The 22,309-nt window shown below is 39.0% G+C and overlaps 1 protein-coding gene across 3 annotated transcripts in view; it reads left to right on the top strand.

The window, feature by feature from the left end:
- The window catches only part of Pcca (propionyl-CoA carboxylase subunit alpha), a 300,754-nt gene that overhangs the window by 82,267 nt on the left and 196,178 nt on the right, over nt 1-22,309 (top strand). For all 3 annotated transcript variants that reach the window (XM_034498630.2, XM_076930527.1, XM_076930528.1), the window contains exons 8-9: nt 8,801-8,837; nt 20,114-20,192. In XM_034498630.2, the coding sequence (XP_034354521.1) occupies nt 8,801-8,837; nt 20,114-20,192 (116 nt within the window). The remainder of the gene's footprint in view (nt 1-8,800; nt 8,838-20,113; nt 20,193-22,309) is intronic.

Here is a 22,309-nt window from a genome sequence, read left to right as displayed (position 1 = left end):
GGAACCAGCATTACTGATTTCTATGGTGGTTGTACAAGTTTGCACTCCCATCAGCAATGAAAGAGTATACTCTGTGCTCCACATCCTCACCAGCCTGAGCTGTCACTTGTGTTATTGTTCTTAGCCATTCTGACAGGTGTGACATGGAATCTCAAAGTGGTTTTCATTTGCATTTCTCTGATGGGTAAGGATATTAAACATTTCTTTAATGTTTCTCAGTCATCTGAGTTTCCTCTCTTGAGAATTTCGTTTACATCTGTACCCCATTATTTAACTGAATTGTTTGGTTTGTTGATGTCTTAGTTTCTTGAGTTCTTTATATATTTTGGACATTAGCCCTCTGTTGGATGTAAAGCTGGCGGCTGTTTTGTCCTATTGACCCTGTTGTCCTTTACCTTACAGAAGCTTTTTGGTTTCATAAGGTCCCATTTGTCAATTGTTGATCTTAGCACCTGTGCTATCAGTTTTCTGTTTAGGAAGTTGTCTCCTGTGCCAGTGAACTCAAGGTTATTCCCCACTTTCTCTTCTTACAGGTTTAGTGTATCTGGTTTTATTTTGAGGTCTTTGATTCACTGAGTGTTGTCCAGGGTGATAGATATGGATCTTTTTGCATTCTTCTATATGCAGAAATACTGTTCGATCAGCATCATTTATTGAAGCTACTTTCTTTTTTTCCATTGTTTATTTCTGGTTTCTTTATCAAAATTCAGGTGTCCACAGGTATGTGGGTTTATTTATGGATCTTCTGTTCAATTCCATTGATAAACATTTTTGTTTTTATGCCAACATCATGCAATTTTTATTACAGTTTGGTAGTATAACTTGAAATCAGGGATGGTGATACCTCCTGAAGTTATTTTATTTTACAGGATTGCTTTATGTATCCTGGGTGTATCCTGGGTTTATTGTTTTTCCATATGAAGTTGAGAATTGTTCTTTCAAGGTCTGTAAAGAATTGTGGTGGAATTTTGCTTGGGATAGCATTGAATCTGTAGATTGTTTTTGGTAGGATGGCTAGTCTTACTACATTAATCCTTCTGATCCATGAGCATGAGAGATCTTTCCATCTTCTAATGTCTTCTATTTCTTTCTTCAAAGACATGGAAGTTCATGTCATATAGGTCTTTCACTTGCTTGGTTGGAGTTACCCCAAGATATTTTATATTATTTGTGGCTATAGTGAAGGGTGTTGTTTCCCTGACTTCTTTCTTGGTCTATTTGTCATTTGTATATAGGAGGGCTACTGATATTTTTGAGTTAATCATGTATTTAGACACATCACTGAAGGTGTTTATCAGCTATAGGAGTTCCCTGGTAGAATTTTTGGGGTCAGTAAGTATCATATTTTTACCATAAAGGATTTTGACAGCTTCAGCAAGCTCTAGAACAATGTCTGTGGGTAATGGACTCTTACTGTCTGGCAGAGTCTTCTGCCAGCCTGACCTTGAGCAATTGGGAACTCAATAGCTGAACCTTGCCCGAGTCAAGCATTAATGAGAGTTTACCTTACTCTATTTATTATATGACTTTACTTACTTATTTCTGTTTTTAGTTGAGATAGAGTTTTGCTCTAGAGCCCAGACTGGCCCCCTGTCCTTCTTTTTTTTTTTTTTTTTTTTTAAAGATTTATTTATTTTTATGTATATGAGTACACTGTAGCTGTCTTCAGACACACCAGAAAAGGGCATCAGATCTCATTATGGATGGTTGTGAGCCACCATGTGGTTGCTGGGAATTGAACTCAGGACCTCTGGAAGAACAGTCAGTACTCTTAACCACTGAGCCATCTCACCAGCCCATCCCCCTGTCCTCTTACTTACTCCCCTCTGACCTTCCCATCTTGCTTGTGGGATTGCAGGCAGGTGCCACCATGTCCCAGGCACTTGCCTTCATGTATGAATGTAGAATAGTTTAGAAATTACTCTTTGTATACAGATACAGTCCTTACTTATAGCCATTTTTTTTTTTTTCTGAAAACCAATTGCTGATTCTGTTCTAGAACTAGTCAGGGAGTCCAGCCCATTTCTCTCTCCTGTGAAGTCTTAGCAACATAGCAATATTCTCATCTGGAACTGGGGGCGGGACTCCGCTGTGGACAGCTTTCCTAGCATCATTTTTTAAAAGTAAATTATAAAATATTTGTGCAACACATTTAATGGAATTCCACTGTCTTAATCCCTGAGTATTTATATATTTCCTTATTTTATACCTATTAGTTCTCAGACCTGCCTCAAGAATCTCCTATAGCTAAGAATATCTTGCAGACAGCCCATGCTTTCTTTACGATTTCCTTTATTATTTACTCTTTGTGTGTGCATGCATGTCATGTGTGAGTGTGCAGGTTATGACACCCTTTCCCATCATGCGGGGCCCAGGGTTCCAACACCATCACCAGGCTTTACCTTTACCTGCTGGGCCACCTTGCTGGCTCTGAGCCTCATTCTTTGTTTTTACTTTTAATCATATATTTAATTTAATTTATTGTTTTTAATATTTCATTCCCATGCATCTTCTGTAAACTCCTGGTTTTTCTTAAAATATTGTCACATCTGATTTGTGACATTTATTTTATGTTTTTATTTAAAAGATTAACATTTATAATAGGGGTGAGCTTGGCCTTCATTGATTTTTATGTAGTTTAAACTTGAAGCTCTTTCATTTGAAATCTTACTGCCATGTAAAGACCAGTTTTTAACTTTATGGTGCACTTTTATTAAAAAATAGAGATAGGAGGCAGGAGAGATGACTTGTGTTAATAAGTGCATGTTACTTCTGGAGGACCCACATCAGGTACCGTATAACTGCCTATAACTTTAGTTGCAGTGGATGGCTCTAGCCTCCCAGGGCATCTGCATTCATGTCCACATATCCTTCCCCCATATACATGATTAAAAATACATCTTCAGAGGGAAAAATTAACAATATGTAAATACTACATATTTTACAAGAAAAAATTGCTTTGATGACTCATACTTATAATTCCAGCATTTGGATGATAAGGAAGGAAGATCCTCCATGTCAACAATGGCCAAGCATTCAGAGAAGAGGGGAGGTGCTGGGCTTGGTTACTCCAAGTCAAGGAGGGCCAAGCATTTAGAGAAGAGGGGATGTGCTGGGCTTGTTTTCTCTCCAGGTGAGCAGTGTTTCATGGAGTGCACCTTGTTTTATCTGGAGTCAACCTGAGCCCTGTCTGTGTGATTTCTTGTTCATTACTTGATGTTTTGGGAGGAGAAGTTCTGCCAGCATTTGAGATGACAGCATAGAAGAGAAGTTTTTTTATGGAAGCAGATGGATAATTGTTGGTTAACTGAACATTATTTCAAAACATGTTTTAAAAATAATTTAAAAATAAACCAATTTGCTAAGGGTTTGGGATTCAGTTTAGGGCAAGACTGAGTTAGTGTGAAGTGATTGGCTGTCAGAGCTGAGGAACAGCCTGTCCTGTGACTTGATGGGCCCACCCTGGAGTGGGAGGACTGTATAGGCCCCAAGAGAGCAGCATTTAGATGGGAATAGAAGCCTGTCACGCTCTGAGCTGGAGTGACACGCTTGTGCTCTTCCTATCTTTTGAGCATCACTTTATTTCTTCTTTGGTTTATCTCTTAACTTTTCATCCAGCTGCTGCTTAGTGTAAGACTGCTCCAGGCTCTGGGCTAGACATCTGAAAGACACTGCCAAACAGACTAGACAATGAGTTCCAACCTTGTGGAGCTTACAGAGGATCGACAACACAAGTAATAAATAAATACATTCCCTCTTCTTCAGGGTGAAGTCAGAATCCTGCGTGATAAGCAGACTCAGCTCTGGTACTACAGGCCCCTGGAAACTGAGGCTGGAGGGTCATAGGTGTAAATAGAATAGTTTGAAAATTACTCTTTGTACACAGATACAAAGCAAGATGTAAAGCAAGCCTTTCCACACAAAGCAGCCCCCAAAGGCAGCCAGAGTGAAGTCCTCCATTTCTTTGCTTTTCAAATGAAGTTAGATTTCTCTTTTCCTTCCTTCCTTCCTTCCTTCCTTCCTTCCTTCCTTCCTTCCTTCCTTCCTTCCTTCCTTCCTTCCTTCCTTCCTTCCTTCTTTCCTTATGTATATGGATCTTTTGCCTGCATATATGTCTGTGTACTATAGTGCATATTTGGTGTCCATGGGGGACAGAAGAGGACACCATATTCCCTTGGAACTAAAGTTACAAATGGTTGTAAGCCCCCATGTGGTGCTAATCAAACTCAGGTCACCTGGAAGATCAACCTTGGAGCTATCTCTTCAGCCCCTTGCTGAAGTTTACCATCAGTTGTGAATACTCTTGGTTACTCGGTAACCTCATTACTCTCAGAGGCCCCTGCAGTCAGCGTTCCTCTGTGCTGTCATTTCAGAAGCACATGAGACTTATCAGCATCTGTGTTTTAGTTTCAGAGCCTATCACCACATTTCCTATATGGAGCACACATCATAACATTGTTAGCTACTGTGTAGCTTATCTAAGGCGTGGCTGCTCTCCCAGCCTGTGAGTACTGTGAAAGCTTGAATGGTTCAGGGCCTTGCATGTGGCTAGTCTTAGTGACAGCTAACTTGAAAGAGAAGAGAGTTTATCTCTGAGTACAGCCAACTACAACAGGATAGATGAAGACTGAGACATCTTGGGGTTTGGAGTGGGGTAGACTGGGGTTGGTACTGGTGGTTTGGGCAGGCATGACCAAGCACTGACACCAAGGTAAGGTTCTAAGGCAATGGATGTCATGGGAAATTTTAAGTGGATTTAAAGAAAACTTTTTTTTTTCTTCTTTCTTTCTGACTTGTTTTGAACTTTTGAAACATGGTCTAGCTTTGAGTTTGCCATTCTCCTGCCTCAACCTTCTGTGCATACTTACAAGCATGAACCACCATGCCCAGTTTCTCATTTGTATTGATAAAATTTAATGCCTTGACAATTGTTAAGTAATAATAATAATAATAATAATAATAATAATCCCCCAAAACCTAAGCATGGCAGATTTAGGGTTTAAACCATGAAAGCATTATGGAGGGTGGAATCATAAACCTTCCTTCGAACTTAAAGCATTAAGTTCAAGTCCCCATCCTCACAGTGTGGGACAAGACTACTGAGCCTTTAAGTATTTGTATAGGCATTCATATCTGTACCTTCAGAAGCAGTCAAGCCACACTGAACATGCCGCTGCTGTGTGTATTGTGTGTGTCCTGAATATCTTTGGGCTTAAGAATTGTCCTCTGGAAGCCCAGCCTTGTTTGTGATCTTTCTTTATAGGGTCAAGGTTATTGAGTTTCTGGGCTGTATCACAGAGTTTCTAGGCTGTATCACAGTTTCTGGGCTATATCAGAGTTTCTGAACTGTATGACAGAAGTTTCTAAACTGTATCACCAGAGTTTCTGGGCTGTATCACAGAAGGCCAGACAGGAATGGCCATGTCTTCTATGCCAACTTGTCTTCTGTTCTGTGTCCCTTGTTTCACAGTATGCTGGTTCTCTGTTGAACCTCCTTTCTCTTTTTGTTTTCCATAACAATAAGGGTTTTCTTTTCTTTTTTTTTTTTTTTTTTTAAAGATTTATTTATTTACTTTATGTATGTGAGTACACTGCAGCTGTCTTCAGACACACCAGAAGAGGGCATCAGATCCCATTACAGATGGTTGTGAGCCACCATGTGGTTGCTGGGAATTTAACTCAAGACCTCTGGAAGAGCAGTCAGTGCTTTTAACCACTGGGACATCTCTCCAGCCCAACACTGAGCTTTTTTAATCTGTAGGTTTCAATTTTACTTCAGGAAGGTCTTTTTCAGATAACCTAAAGCAAGTTTCCTCTTACTCTCTGCTGTTTCTAGAAGTGTTCACATCACTTCTCAGGTGACTTGCTTCTCCACTTGACTTTCTGTTTCTCTTCATGGGCTAGGACTCTAGAAGGACAGAAGCCGGATTGTATAAATTGTTGCTAGGGAATATTTATTGGCTTAGTGTCTTAAAACACTTGGATCGTCATTCTTTTAAGTGGCTATTTAGTATGCCACTTCAACCACTGAACCATCTGTATGCTAGTCCTTTGCTGAAGGTCCATTACATTGTTTTCCAGATGTTTTACTTCTCAAAACATCACAATTGAAAATAATAAACTCTTTATAAGTTTTTGTTGATACATGTGAGAGAGGCATCCATAGGATAATCTACAACTAAAATCTGTGGATGAAGAGACACAGACACAGGCTCTCCAAGTTTGATAAATGCAGCTATTTGCACAGAGGCTATCTGTTTGTCTTGACTGAAGTGTGAAGTGCAGCTCAAGCCTGTTCCTGTGTTCACACTTCAGTGGGATCTCCTGTGTCAATCTCCTGCATCAACCTACGGTAATAGTTGAGGTTGGATGTATTTCATATTTCCCTTCAGATTCTTTTTTACTGGACTTAAATTATCTGTTTTTCTGAATGATCAATGGTCCGTCCAAGCTTTATTACATGTTTTTTTATTCTATCCGTAACCCTGTAAGGAGGTTCCATGCATTATATGCTAGTGCCATTGACTTAGGGGCTATTTAGAATTTTTATCTTTTCCAATGTAACTTTATGTATCCCAAAATAAAACTAAATATGCCATGTGTGTTTAATTTATTTTCAAAAACAATAATAATGTTTTATAATGTCTAATACATAATAGATCCTCAACGAAATTTTTGGCTCAATGAATGACAAATTAAAAATTAATTTTTAACACAATTTGATTTTATCTGAAAATCTGTCATAGAAATAGATTTTTTATAGTAGGAAAATGTATATACCTTAGTCAAAAGTTAACATTGTTTTGTGGCAGATAAGGAATTTTGAGAAGTTTTACTATGTATAAATACAATTCTCTTTACATCTAAAGCACAACATGTGTGTGTCATGTGCATACATAAATACAGGACAAACAGGAGAAGTGGAGCCTGAGCGCTATTGGCTTCCCTGGGGCCCAGGCTTTTAGCTTGTAGTTGAATTTCTTTGAGACCGTCTTTGGCAAACACACCCTTTCACATTGACTGAAATGTTAAAAGTTTCCTTCAAGCTGATTATAACCGGGTCCTCACCAGTCCTCACTCTTCCTGTATGTTGTTCAAGAGGCACTAATTGTTCGACTTGGCAGGTTTAACACTTCCTGACAGAGGCGATTAAAGGCAGGTATTCTCCAATAACTGTCACCGGCTGGAACAAAGAGCCTTCCACTCAATGTGTAGGAGCCACGGCATTCTTAAATGACCTGTTTCATGGATTTTTTTTTTTTTATCCTTTTAAACTAAAATTTGGAGATGTAGGGTTGGTGCAAGCAGCAAGGCGAGCTAAGGGAGGAGAGCTTGGTTCTGGGGCAAGAGGCAGGATAGAGCTTTATCTCTGACTTGAAAACAATTGTTATTTGGAAAATCTCATTAGCAGATGTGACTGCTTGGAGTAAAAAAAAAAGACTTAAAACTGGTGTCGCTTTCAGGATTGCTTTGAACTTAACAAGCACCTATTTGTGGAGCAGACTGGCTAATGAAAGGAAATTAAATTTTTCTGACAACTTCCCGTTACAGCCTCCTTATTCAGGGATGTTGTTGGGTACTGAAGACTTTTAAGGAAGAATTTCTTTTCTTTTTTCTTCCTTCCTTCCTTCCTTCCTTCCTTCCTTCCTTCCTTCCTTCCTTCCTTCCTTCCTTCTTCCTTTTTTTCTTTAAAACCTGGACATAAATGAAGCAGTTATTTTCTCCCAGTCTCAGTTTGGGAGGCAGGGATTCTACTGTGATTGCTCTTCATTTTAAATGTAGTAAATTAAGAGCTTTAAAAATGCCAGGCTTCCCTTTGAATGCTTTGAAATTGTGTAACAATTCCTGCATATTTATCAACTGGTGGTTCTAGAACATGGCTGGTGGTACATATTGTGCCACTGGATTAGGAAAAGGTAATTGAATTGAGAAAGTGGCTTGATGTTCAGAATCCTCTTTATCGTTATGTGGAAAATGTGTGTATTTAGTTTGCACAGTGCATGTCAGGTGAATGACTTTGGCTGGGCAGTTTGTGGAAGCTTAGGGTTTCAAGTGTCACTGCTGACAAGTGGCAGGGACGGATTCCCCTGTGAGTTGGTGACTCTGGCCTTCCTTGGGTGTCAAGAAGGAACCCTTATCTTGCTCTTCAGAGTTTCATTGAACTTTAATTTATGTACCTAGTACAACTAAAGATAAAATATGTACTTGAAGAATTGGTTAAAGAAAATATAATGAAAATCACAAGGCTCTCTCTCTCTCTCTCTCTCTCTCTCTCTCTCTCTCTCTCTCTCTTTCTCTCTTCTTCTTCTTCTTTTAACAATTGTTAATTCCTACAGATACTGGTAATTTACTTATTTCTAGAAAATTGATGGAGCTCCTCCCAAACAATAGACAATCAACTCCCCCTGCTGACAGAATCTAGGAAAACACAGTGTATAAATAGACAAGGGGGCTGCAGACAAGCTTTAATGATCTGATTTACGATTCAGTATTGATTGTAAACATCTAAATTCTGCCATTAAATCCCGGCAACTGCCCCAAATCATTGGCAATTCTGGTCATGTTTCCTGCCAGCTCATTTCAAACCGCTTTGAGTTTCTTAATATAATAACGATGAAGGAGAATTTACATTCCACTTATGGTATTAATTTTACATTTCTCTGAATGAAAAGGGTTAGAAGGTTGTAAAATTGAACATTAAATGAATCAGAGGAGACAGTAGTGCAATATATGACTGCCCTAAAGACATTGTGCAATGCCTCACGGGATTAATGTTGAGTCTCATTTCCTGCCTTTACAGGATGCAGATGAAGCTGTCAGAATTGCAAGGGAAATTGGTAAGTCCTTAAATTAACTTTGGTAGTGTTTCTGTGTCTTTCAGCAGATACGGTTGAGCAAACCTGTAATAAGGAATTCCCATAGAGCAAATAATATTTTAATAGTTTTCAGTTTCTGATTACTTGTGGCTCTAGAAGAATTTATCAGTTGAATTACCATATTCTGTTATTAAAGTAGGATTTGCAGTCATTTGATCTTAGTTTAGTTCTTTCATAAGATGAAATCACTGGCTAATTAAAACAATTGTCCGAAGAGTCCTGAAGATTGGACACAGTTTGTATTTGTGTGTGAGCACTCAACTGTGGTGTCGCAATGTGAAGGACACAGCACACAGGATTCAAATAAAGGTGCCTTTGATAAGCTTACTCAAGGTTTTTTTTTTTTTTTTTTTTTTTTTTCCCCAAGACAGGGTTTCTCTGTATAGCCCTGGCTGTCCTGGAACTCACTCTGTAGACCAGGCTGGCCTCGAACTCAGAAATCCGCTGCCTCTGCCTCCCAAGTGCTGGGATTAAAGGCGTGCGCCACCACCGCCCAGTGCTTGCTCAAGTTCTTACCTTTTGCTAAAATGTAAAATATCAACTTAATAACCTTGCTGGAGAGATGCAGTAGAAAGTGGGAGGTGAGAACTGGATATGCTAAGCAAGTGAAAAGGAGGCTGAGGAACATTTGAAGGCTGTTGTATATTGAGTTTCAAGTATATTCCTCTTGCAGTGTCTACTAAATGGAGAGAATAGGAAAAGAGAACAAGCTTTGATGCCTGTAACTCTGAGTCAGATCAGTACATGTGTACATCTGATGGGAAGCTGTGTCTAGGCAAGGACACCAGACGACACTCTCCATCAGGCCTACAGCAGCCCCTCAAAGCAGTCTGCTGCTAGCCCACATTGTGTGTTCTGGAAGCCACATACTAATATTTTAGTAGCCCTGTTTTCTCAGTGTGATTTGTTACTTAGGATTTTTGTCTATGGTGGGAGAGCATTTGATTTGGCAAAGTTTGTATAGTCCAAAGTGATCATAGGCATTAATATATTCTTGCAAAGGAGGCAGGCTAGCATAGAGTGCTTCAGTCTGGTGTTCTCCCTGAGCTATCAGCTGCCTAAGCATGATGGTCTTTTGTGATTGGAAAAGGTGTTTGGCTTGTCGTGTACTGCTTCTGTTGGGTAAATTATTTTGGTTTTGGTCATTTAAATCATATTAAGTGTTCTTTGTTGTTTATTTGTTTTGAAAAACTGCCTTAGAGATAAGACCAGTACATATAAGATAATATTTTATCTGCTGACAACACCTGTGCTAATTGTTTCTGCAGTGTTGCCAGCATCCTTAGAAATTTTCAGTACTAATTTCACAGTAAGACTTGGTAGGTTGCATAACGCTGCTGTCTGTGGGTTAAATCATTGACCCCCTTATTCCCCATGAACGATGGCTTCTAAGACTGTCCTAAAGTGGTTTAATTTTATTAATACACTTTTAAACTCAAAAAGGCTCCTTTTAGTCATAGCTTAGATATTAACACTTATTCAGTCATCTATGATAATATTATTTTATAATAAATAATATATATAAATATTATTATTGTCATATTTGGAGGGATTTTGAAAAACAGAAAGGGCTAGAGTATACTCTAGGATCATATGCCTGCGACATGCTGTGAATTACACATCTTACATTCAAGAGTGCTTTCTTTGGTTACATAGTATTCAAGTTTGTGTGTGTACACATGTATGAGCCCTTTGGTGATGGATCAAGTCTGTGTGTGCACATGCATGTGAGTCTTTGGTAATGGATCAGATTTTTCCTACTCTTATTGAGATATTTCACACTTATTTTATGGTTTGGATGGCTGTTGTAAGTTTACTTAAGGATTAAAGTGGATGTTGAGTCCATGGGAAAATATATTCCCACCTGTGAGCAACAGAATTATAAACATATATTTGAATCTGTTTTATTTTTTGTTTGTTTCTTTTGTCTTCTCAGTTTCTGGCTTTTCTTGTATGATTCATGTTTGTATTTCTGTTTTCTTTTTCCTCTTCTGTGTTGCTGGGGAATCAAGGTCTGGACCTCATATTGCAAGGCCTCTCTGTAGAGCGTAGGCTTCCTGTGTTGCCTGCCAGATGCATTACAAAGTCACTTTTCTGTGATGTCTACACAGAGCTGTGCCTCCCTCCACACTGTGCACAGGTTGTTGCCTTTTCCCTCTTTTTTGTGCTGTGTGATAAACACAAAATCTTGATGTGCTCTCCCACTCTCAAGTTTGTGTGTCTTTTCTGGCAACATTTATCTACACTACCAGAGCTGGAAAGTCATTGTTGGACACTGTTGTGTTTTCTACGCAACTGTAGCTTCTAGTGTGGAACATTTTTTTTTTTCCATATGCCATCTACTTTAGAAATGCCATTTTTTTTAATTATTGAAAAGTTTCCTATAGTTACAATTCAGATTTCACTGATGGGTGTGTCTTTGATGATTCCCACCCTTTCCCTCTATTTCTTCTAATTCTTCCCCTTCCCCCTCATTGTGAAGTGCATGCTTGCAGTGTGGCTGTTAAATAGAAGCTTGCTAGTGTCCTGAGCAGACTGGAAGGAAGAGAAGCCATAAAATTTGAAGTGAAATGAAACATGGTAAAGAAGTTTTACAAGGCATTAAGGATTTCCCAGAGAACCCTCCAGATCACACAGAAGCCTCCTGTGAAAACCTCTTCTTACTGTGCTGCCTTCAGATGCTTTACAAAGTCACTTTTTTGTGATGTCTACTCAGTTTTCTCTGCCAAAGTAGTAGTGTTCATTATTGGTTTATTGTATTTTATAATATATTTGGTTATATCTTCATATATATAGTATTGATTAGTTCTTACTTAAACTAAACATACTTAGTATATTATAATTAATATTCATCATTAACAAATGAATAGATTAAAGTTTGTATTTAATATTAAAATAGTATTACATATACTCACTGCACATATTTGTAACTATATAAGTAAAAATAATTCTTATAAAAATAAATATATCAATACATAATTATTTTTGTATGTTTAAGGCAAACTGAGTAAAGACAAAAATATGCTTTTTTCACTTTAGATTTTATTATCATTTTTCTGTTTGGAGAAACTCTTTCTTTTTTAAGGGCACAGTTGCAGTAGAAATGTGGATAATGCATCGTTGGACTGTGACACTATTGAGTTGACATTACTGAACCATCCTCACATTCTTGGACTGAATCCAACCCGGTCCTGGTGTATAGTCTTCACCTGTTCTTGAATTTGGTTTGCAAGAATTTTATTGAGAAATTTTGTCTCTATGTTAATTGGAAAGATGGTTCTTTTCTTTTCTTTCTTTCTTTTTGTTGTGTTCATCCATGCATGTGTCTTTCCTTGTCCAGTTTTGGTATCAGGGTGAGCTAAGTCTGATAGGTTTGGCAGAGAACCCATCTGATCCTGGGCTTTACTGGGAGACTCTTTTTTTTTTTTTTTAAACCATCATTTTAATTTCCTGGATTGTTACAAATATTTTAAAGTTATTTCTATAGGTCATATGTGTTTGGAACTAATTTTTTACACTTCCCAGGCTTTTGGAATATTAAGTTTTAAATGTGCTGTGTAATGATTCTCTGAGTTCTTGTTGGGGAGAAAGAGAGAGAGGTGGGGGTGAAGAAAGGGAGGGGAAGGAGGAGAGGAGCCTATGTTTGGTACATATGTGTTCACAGTTGCAGATCTTCTTGATTCATTACTTCCTTTATTGGTATGTAGTGACCTTCTTTATCACTTCTGGCTGATTCTGGTTGGAAGTCTACTTTTCATGTATCAGAATAGCTATGCAATCTTGTTTTGGTTTACACCAATGATGGAATTCTTTCTATCTGTTGACTCACAAGCTTTAGGGGAGCCTTTAGCAGTGAAGTATGTTTCTTGGAAACAACAGAAAACTGGATCTAGTTACCTAGTTGGCCAGTCTGTGTCTTTTTAATGGTGAGGTGAGGCCATTTATATTTAAAGTTTTACTGAGAGGAATCAACTAATTCTTGTGATTTTGTTGATTGAGTAGATTATTGATTGTTTTTTACTTTCTCTTCATAGTGTATAAGGGCTTTGCTTGTTTCCTGGGTTGGGTAATGAATTCTTTATAGCTCTCCTTTGCTTAGCGTTTCCTCTCGAGAAGCTTATTCTGTCCTATGCTCTTGTGGTTGAGACCTTTGTATAGGATTTAAAGCATTTTTGGTAGCGTTGGCTTAGTGATCTTGAATTGTTTTGGCTTATGCTTGTCTTGAAATGTCCTGTTTCTCTGTCAAACAAAGCATGGCTAGATGATAGCCATTCTGGTTGGCAGTTATTTACTTTCAGGACCTAATATTTATAGTCTCATATTTTTCTGACATTGAGGGTTACTATTGAGAGAGCTAATGGTATTTTGTGTTCTTGCTGTTGTAGGTGACCTGACATTTGCCCTTTGAAGCTTTTAATATTGTTTCAATGTTTTATATTTTGGCATCTTGTGTATAATATGTTGTAGAAAGGTTCTTTCCTTGTTGTGCCCATTTGGGGTACTAAATGGCTATTGCATTTGAATGTCAACAGTGTCTCATTATGTAGCTCTGGCTGGCCTGTAATTCACCATGAGCTCACAGAGATTTGCCTCCTTCTGCCAACTAGTACTGAGTTAAAAGATATCTTCTGCCACCACCAGCTGGATGCATTTTTTTCTGCTGTCATTTCATGCCTTTAGTGTTTATCTTAGCCCCCCCTTTACCCTGTGAATGTTTAGGTTTGTTCTGATCATATCTCAGCGTTCTTGGACCATGATGGATATACTCATTTATTTTGTATTACTTATTGATGTTTGAATTTAGCATTTTGTAAGTCTTACCTCCTACCCATAATATTTTTCTTCTGCTTAGTTTAGTTTGTTTGTAATAGTGTTCACTGTTCCCCCTTTAAAATTTCATTTCCAACATGTCTCATGCTTTTGTTTTTGCAAAAAAAAAAAAAAAAAAAAAAAAAAAAAATCTCAGTTTCCCTGCTGAATTTTTTCTTCCATGTTGCTGAGTTAAAAACAAAACAAAACAAAACAAAACAAAACAAAACTTTCTCTCTTAGTTAGCTTTTTATTGCTGTGAAGAGATACATGACCATTGAAACTCTTATAAAGGAAAACTTTTTAGCCCTGGCTGTCCTGGAACTTGCTCTGTAGACCAGGCTGGGCTTGAACTCACAGAAATCCACCTACTTCTATCTTCTAAGTACAGGGATTAAAGGCATGTGATACCACTGCCTGGCTAAAGGAAAACATTTAATTGGGGCTGGCTTACAGTTTCAGAGGTTTAGTCCATTCTTGGCAGTTCATGGTGGGAAGCATGGCAGCATGCAGGCAGACAAGGTGCTATAGAGGTAGCTGACAGTTCTACATCTGTATCTTCAGGCATCATGAAGAGAGGGCCACTGGACCTGGCTGGAGCTTCTGAAACCTCAAAGCCCACTAGTAACACATTTCCTCCAAGAAGGTCAAACCTACTCCAACACAAGGCCACACTTCCTAATTCTTTCAAGTCATGTCCCTTCCTGTGAGCCTATGGGGCCGTTTCATTCAAACTACCACAACTGGCTGACTTCATCACCTGCTTTGCTGACTCTTCCCCCTGTGTCGCTGTCTCTCTAGATCCTCATTTAATTCTTTCACCTGATTTTAATCCTCTGCTGTGTCACTGATCATTTTTACAAGATAACTTCTGAAATCTCCATTGGGTACTGTACCTCTTCCAGTGTCTTCGAGTTTGGTAGTCAGGGGCAGTCACGTGTCTTGCTTTCTCATGCTTCCTTCATTCCTGTGCTGTGCTTTGTACACTAGCTGTTTGGCTCACAGTTCTGGTTTTGGGAGAGATCTCTTTGAGCAGTCTGTTCTTTTTGGTTTTGTTTTGCTTTCTAAGACAAACTCTATCTGTGTATCTCCAAGTGTGTGGACCAGGCTGGCCTCTAAATGCCTTGAATGGTGGGTGATGTTTGCTTCTGTTCTCTGATGCTGAGATTACAGGCATGTGTCCCACACCCATGGAACAGACCACTCTTATTTTTTTTTAAAGTTTGTCTTTCATATACTACATTCCGACTGCAGTTTCCTCTCCCTCTCCTCCCCCTGAATAGACGGCTCTTTTCTTAGCTTACTTTTTCTGAAGTAGTGTTTCTCGTTTGTCTGTTCATGAGCTATGCAACGGATACAAGTCTTGCTTTTCTTCTCAGCATTGTACAACTTCTTATTGCTCTTTGCCTGGTATCTCTTCATTCCCTTCATGTATTTCAAATAAGCTTTCTTTATTGTTCTCTTGGGATAAATCCTCCTTTTCTTATTCTGACTCTGGCCTCCATTGGCTCACACAGAGGTGGCCTCTAGCCTGCCTTCTTACCTAGAGGTTCAAGTCATGGTCATAAAAATGGAGTCATTGTAGTGCTATATACAGCAGGGCCTGGGTAGTCTAGCAATGACTGTGGATGCTGGAGAAGCATGATGCTCCCTGGAGAGAGTGCCTGGTGTTAATTCCATCCTAGACAATCAAGCTGGAACCTGTTGTCAGTGGAGGGCATCAGCAGTCACAGACCCATGCAGGGTGAGGAAGTAAAGGCAGGCAGCCTACACTGCTCTCTTCCTGGGCCTCTAGGATTCCTGTTGGTACATGCTCCCCACGTTGAGCTCAGATATTCTCCCTCTTAGTGGTTCAAAAGGTGTATTTCTAGTTGCTTCTAAATTCTGTCAAGTTGGCAGTCAAGACAAAGTATTACAACAACCAAGTCCCAATCTTTAAAAATGTCACAAAGGACAGGATCTCCCCTTGCCCAAAGAAAAATAAACCAACTCTTTCCTAAAGAAAGGGCAGATTAACTATTTTACATTAAACAAGCAAAAAACAATCTGCAAAATGCAGTATGAAACTCTAATTTCTCTGTAATTCTAACACAAGTCTCCCCAGGGGGTCTCCTTCCTGTCTGATCTTTTCTCTTAAGGCTTTTGTTTTCTTGTCTGAGCCCATTGTCCATTGTCAGGCTGTCTGTCCATTGAGAGATCTCTTCTCCCTGCAGTATCTTTTATTTTCTTTTCTCTTTGAACCTTTCTTTAGGAAACAAAGACCTTTGTAGGTTTCCCAACTGTTTTAGAAAGATAACTTCCCTCCACGACCTCACTTTGCTGGTGAGGTTACTGATTAGCACTACTATATTTGGAACTGGACATTTTCCAAGAAATATTTTGCTTTTGTCTTCTTTTTACTTTCACTTTTCCATTAGTTTATTTATTTTTATCAAAATGTAGTTCAAGAAACTAAATCTAAAATTTATGTAATTTTAAAATGAATTACGAGTACCTTATCCTTTAGGTATTTTTTATCAGCTTTTAAGTTGCCTGACTATTACTTCTCCTACTGCCACCTCCAGTGTTGGGTGGCATTTGCTGGGAGAGTCTGGTTATTTATCATGTCGTATGCAGGTAGATGTCTGATTATCAGTTAATCAAGTTGTTAGCATCCACAACTAAATGGGGGAAGCTTCTAAGCTTCCAGAGTCTTCCTTATCTTCTGTATCCAACACGTGGTGTCTCAGACTGTAGAACAAACTGAAGCCTCTATCTTTCTTTTCTGGGACTGGCCACATCTAAATCAGAGCTGTCTGCCACTTGGGCTCCTGCAAAGACCTTGCAATCAGAGTTCCAGCTGCTCCCGCTCATTCACTGTAGAGCAGCTGAAGTGATCATAGAAAGCGTTGGTAGATGACTTCTCCGTACAGAATTCGGACAGGGCTCATTCTTCCTCACTGAGTTTGCCTAGGCTCCACTCTTAGCATTTAAGTTAACTTAAAATATCAATTGTTTAGAGAAGCCATTTCAAGAAAAGAGTAAAGCTGGCCCCTCTGGGGGACATACTTCCCAGTTGTTATCATGTCACAAGAGTGCATGTGTACTTGAGTGTACACGGCTCATGAATAGAAACTGTGTAGTTTCTTTTTGAAAGTATTCATTTACCCATAATTGTGCTGCACTTGATGTGTTGGGGAGCTTCCAGGTGGCTGTGGAATGACGGTCCAATGGGACAGCCACAAAGGTGAAGAGAAACTGGAGCAGCCAGGCCCCAGTCTAAGCTGTCTTTTCACTGGATACAGTGTCCCATGTGTGACCCTAGAACCAGGATGTTGGACAGTCTGTAGTGCCTAAGCTGTATAGGGAATTCTTAGCCAGCATGTCTCAGAAAACAAGCAAACAAACCCAAAAGAGTGTCATTGCTTCTTTGTGTTTGTGAATCACTTGTGTCTGTATATTTAAACAATGTAAGGTTACAAGTGTTCTCTTAGTATTAGAAGGGAGATTTTCTCCTTTTAAAGCCTCAGATACTTTGCATTTGTTGTGATAAAGAAGGTAATTCTGTTTCAAACACATGTCAACTGAAAATATAAATCTAAACAAATGCTTTGCAGACAAAAGCCAAACCCAGGAGGGAATGCTTTAGTGCATTAGAAAATAATAAGAGATTGTTCCTGGAAACTGTATATGTCGAGTAGGTAACAGAGAGTTGGCAATGACCATTGTTCTTGTTGGTAACTCCTAATTTTTCCAGTAATACTGACTTTTACTTATCCTTAGTTTTCTTTCCACTTCCAGTTCCAGGTACCACATAACTTAATGTACCCAGAATGGCAGGACACAGTGAGATGGTAGGAGAGGAACTAGGCTGCTTCATATTGTTATCATCTGTGTGGAATGGTTTTGTTTCTTCATGGGGTGGTGCCACTTGAGATGTAATGAATTATTTAATATCACAAACTGAGTACAAGAGCTTTGTGTTATTTCAGAATGTAGCCAGAATTAGTATCACCAACTTCTGCTAGTTTCCCTCTTCCTTCCATCATTTTCTTTTCAAGATGAATTAATTTTTTATTTATGTGTGTATGTGTGTGTGTGTGTGTGTGTGTGTGTGTGAGTTTATGTGTACCACATGTGTGCAAGAGCTCTCTGAGTCTAGAAGAGGGCATCAGATTCCCTGAGCTGCTTGTGAGTATTCTAAAGCGGGTGCCAGGAACAGAACCCAGGTCCTTTGCAAGAGAAATAAACTCTTTTAGCTGCTGGGACAGCACTCCTGTCCTCTCCCAGGCTTTTCATACTCAGCTTTTTACATTTTTATCAGGGACTCTTGACTTTCTGGGTTGCAGATATTCATAGGTCTAACAAGAGAGGTATTTTGGATAAGGATAAATTCATCATCATGTTTTCAAACTCAGAAATGACTGCATAGTTGAGAGTTCATAACATACATATGGCTGAGGAGACTGAAGATTTCCCAGTCTTTAGGAACCCCAAATGGAGGAGGCATGGGAGGAGAATACCCATTTCCTCGAGCTTTCCTGTTGCAAGCATGAATAAGTATGGGTGGAACTGGTAAACATGCTGTTTGCTGGAGGGGGTGGTGATGGCTCATTTATCTATACAAAGACTGCAAGTTGTTGTAGATAGAATTTTTGCAGGCATGGCAGTTTTACATTGCATTTCTTTACTTCATAGTAGACACACTTGCACGTGCGTGTGCACACACACACACACTTTACTGATTTCAACATGGACACTCATGGTAGCTCTAGCACTGAATGAGACAAATGCCGGGCTTGATGCTTGCTTACTGTGAGAGTAAACACTGTGCATGATCCTAGGCAGGTCTGGCATGCAAACATGCAAAATCCTCTCACTGGCTAATTATGTCTACATTGTGTCTATACTTACACTGAATTGCTTCACCATTTCATAAAGCTGCCCTTGTCCCCTCACCCATCTGTTTCCATAGCTCACACCTAAAATGCCCCTCGTGCTACTGAACTGACCATTTTTGTCACATTGTCTCTAATTCCTTTTGTTTCTACCTTTCTTTGGTCGTTTGCTCTTTTGAATTCCAAGGCTGGAGTTATTTGGGTCCTTTGCTTTTCTCTTCTTGGATTAGAAGGCACCCAGACTAAGAACAATACATTTAGTTTTCTTACTACACTTGTGTTGTTTCCAAAATGCTCTCCCCCTCCCCCCCAGTATAAGCATAGCAAACATATTTTAATGGACTTAATTATGAAATATTGAGGAAGCAAGTACTGTTGTAGCTGAACCAATGGTGGTGTTTTGTGTGTCAGGGTCAAAGGTCTGTGACATTTGGGCAGTTTCTTCCTTTTTTTCCTGTAAGGTCCTACAGCTAGAGTTGAATGCTGTTGTAGAATCACAGGCCAGGAAAAACAGTATAAGGCTTACTGACTGCTTCTTTCCCGAGCAAAGACAATAACAATTGCTATTACTTGTGTAATTATTTCCACTGAGTTTCCAGAGAGCCTTTAAGGAAGGAGACTTTCTTGTCCTTTCTTTACTTTACTTTCTTTCTTTCTTTCTTTCTTTCTTTCTTTCTTTCTTTCTTTTTTTTTTTTTTTCTTTTTTGGTTCATTTTTATTTTGAGATAGGATCTGAGTATGTAGCTCTGGATGTCCTGGAACTCACTTGGCTGACAAGGCTGAACTTGAACTCACAGAGAGTTCTCTCCCTCTACCTCCTTAGTGCTGGGATTAAAGGCATGTAGCACCATGCCTGAGACTGACTTTCCTCATGTGATGGGAGGGATTGTAGAGTGATAAAATGGTGGCCTTATCTCTTCTCATGAAACTGTAATTGAGAATGGCCATTATCTGGGTCCTGACTTGGTACCTTCACAACAGCCTGTTGAGTGTACAGAGACAGGCAGTGTCTTCTCTGCTGTGTGTGAGGACTCTGGCTCTTTGGGAAATAACCATACTTGATTTCCCCCCTACTCTGTCAGTTTTGCTGATAAAGGCTAAGAGCATTTTCTGTGACCTTTCATGTGAAAATACTCAAAGTTCCTGCAAATGAAAGAGAAATTGCTGTGTAATGCATGCAAGTGACAGGTTTCAGAATCACAAATGTGTGTGTGCACATGTACACATGCGTGCATGCTATGCAAACTGCTTTTTAAATCATTGGCTGGTTTATATATTTCTGATTTTTGGAATTGTCAGATTTTTTTTTAAAGCTTTTATTTCATTATTTGGGAAGTATATTTATCGATCCAATGCTCTATTCTATTGATAACATGCTTATTCATTTAGATATGTAAGGTCATTACATTGGTTGTGTTTCTGTAACTCTAAAGAAAGGAACTTTTAAATAAATTATTGTCGTCTGTGTTACAGAACATGTGGTCAGTTGTCATGTTCATACATCCACATGATCAAAGTCTGAGCGTCTGTCTCACTCTTCCCTGCTGTTAGGTTACCCTGTGATGATCAAGGCCTCAGCAGGCGGTGGTGGGAAAGGCATGCGCATCGCTCGGGATGACGAAGAGACCAGGTGAGGGGCTGCCTGACATACACTTTTGATGAAAATTGCAGTTACCAGAGTTTTATTAAACTGACAGGTAAACAGATACCCAACGCATAATGGAGTAATTACAGTGACCATCTAATCTTTACTTTTTGGATTGGAGAGAAATTGATACCATGCAGAAATCTTCCTTCTGTATATTTTGAAGATAATTACCTTACCACAGAAAGGTTATTTAAAACAAATTTTTATTTTACATTATATTTTATTTTGGTAAAGGGCTTTGTTTTTATATAGTGTATTTTTTGAGAAATTAGAGTTGTTCTGTTTTCTATGGAGAATTACTAACATCTGGCCATATAATTTACAGTGTGGTCTAAGGATTTGAACCAAGTTTATTTAATCTCAGTGGGTAATTACTTTGATAATTTTTTAGTGTGTAGGATACCGTTCTCCTTCTGAGTTTGAAATCGCTGTATGTCTTTTATATATAATACGTTCTATTATAAATTTAGAAAACTTACTTTTTTTTTTTTTATTAATTTCAGAAGTCACAGCAGCCTGTGTTATTTACTAAAGCTTTGACTTTCCAAACGCACAGTTGGTGGAATCTCTTCATACATCCTCAACAGCAGCTGGAGCTTCCCCACTCCTGGCATCTTCAGTTCAGCGTACTTGAGCACTGTGCTTTGGAAGTGTTTTGATAGGTCCTATGCTAGGAGTTCCTGGAGAACCACAGGTCTCTCCTTCCAGTGCCTCAGAGACCACAGCTGGGGCAGTAAGCTGTGGTGCAGAACTTCCTTTCCATGCACGGCATTCGTTGTCAGGCGGGGTGGATTGTTGAGCTTGTCTCGAGCTTTGCCTTTGAACTCATCCCATGGGGCCTTGCCCCCAGACTTCTTCTCCAGGGCTTTGCCTTTCTTGGGCAACTATCATCTTGTCATTCTTATGGAGGTAAATAATCTTTCAGAAGTCTAATGTATGGTGACATGGCAATTAGAAAAGAGACTGCGTAATGCAGCCAAATCTGAAACCAAGGAGAGGCTAGAGAATGGTTCGGTCATGGATATGCATCTCATGCAAGCATGAGCGTCTGAGTTGAGATCCCAGCACCTATGTTAAAAAAACAAAACCTCAGAAAACCCAAAACTGATACAACAACGAAACAGTCCTGGAGTCCTGGAGTTCAGGCTCATTTCAGAAAAGTATCACATGACATAAGAGTCTTCAAAGAAGCCAGAAATGTCCACTTAGGTAGGTAGGTAGGTAGAGAGAGAGAGGAAGAAAGAGAGAGAGAGAGAGAGAGAGAGAGAGAATAAAAAAGGAATTATATACTTGACTACATGAGAAAATTTTGTCACTTATGGAGATGGGTGATTAAAATTTAGACAATTGCTACTTTATCATTAATGCTGGCTTCATTGTCTCTCTTCACTCAGAAGTGATCTGTTCTTCCAGATGGGTGGTTCTGCTTGCTCTTCCCTTTCTATTTCTCTCTTGCTCCCCTTTAAGTCTCCTAGAGAGAGAAGTCTGTATTACTTAGTAGGACAGTCATTCAGTGCAGTGGAATTCAAGCCTCAAAGTTAGATTCTAACATAAGCAAGAAGGTAAAAATCCCCTGGAGACATGGTCTCCATGAAGACTTTATAAGAAGGCACTGTGTTGGATCCTTAGGTGAGGATCTGGAACATACCAGTCTGTAAGTCTCTGGTGCTATGATAAAACACCATGGCCAAAAACTTATCCAAGAAAAAGTTTATCTTGGTTTTTAATTCCAGAGGGAGGGTCCATAATGATAAAATCCAGGGGAAGTTCATGAATATGAGTGAGTAGAGCAGACACATAATTATTTTTATTATCATCAACCTGGAATTTAGTGTTTACTGGAGTGAAACAAATCAAAGTAAAAGTGATATCTGTGGAACTTTGCACCATTAAAAAATACATGTATCTTCTTTTTTCATTATATTGTAGGTGTTATATGTTATGTAAGTGATTTCTTGGAGCCACTGCTGCTTATGATTTTAAAGATTATTTATTTTTTAATTTATATGCACATGTGTGAGTTTGCACATACTGCATGTGTTCAGGAACTTGTTGGGGCTGGGAAAATGCATTGGACCCCCTGGGATTGGAGTCACTGA

Source organism: Arvicanthis niloticus, chromosome 3, assembly GCF_011762505.2.
Source record: "Arvicanthis niloticus isolate mArvNil1 chromosome 3, mArvNil1.pat.X, whole genome shotgun sequence".
NCBI classification, from domain to species: domain Eukaryota; kingdom Metazoa; phylum Chordata; class Mammalia; order Rodentia; family Muridae; genus Arvicanthis; species Arvicanthis niloticus.
This window is presented reverse-complemented; position numbering and strand designations above follow the sequence as displayed.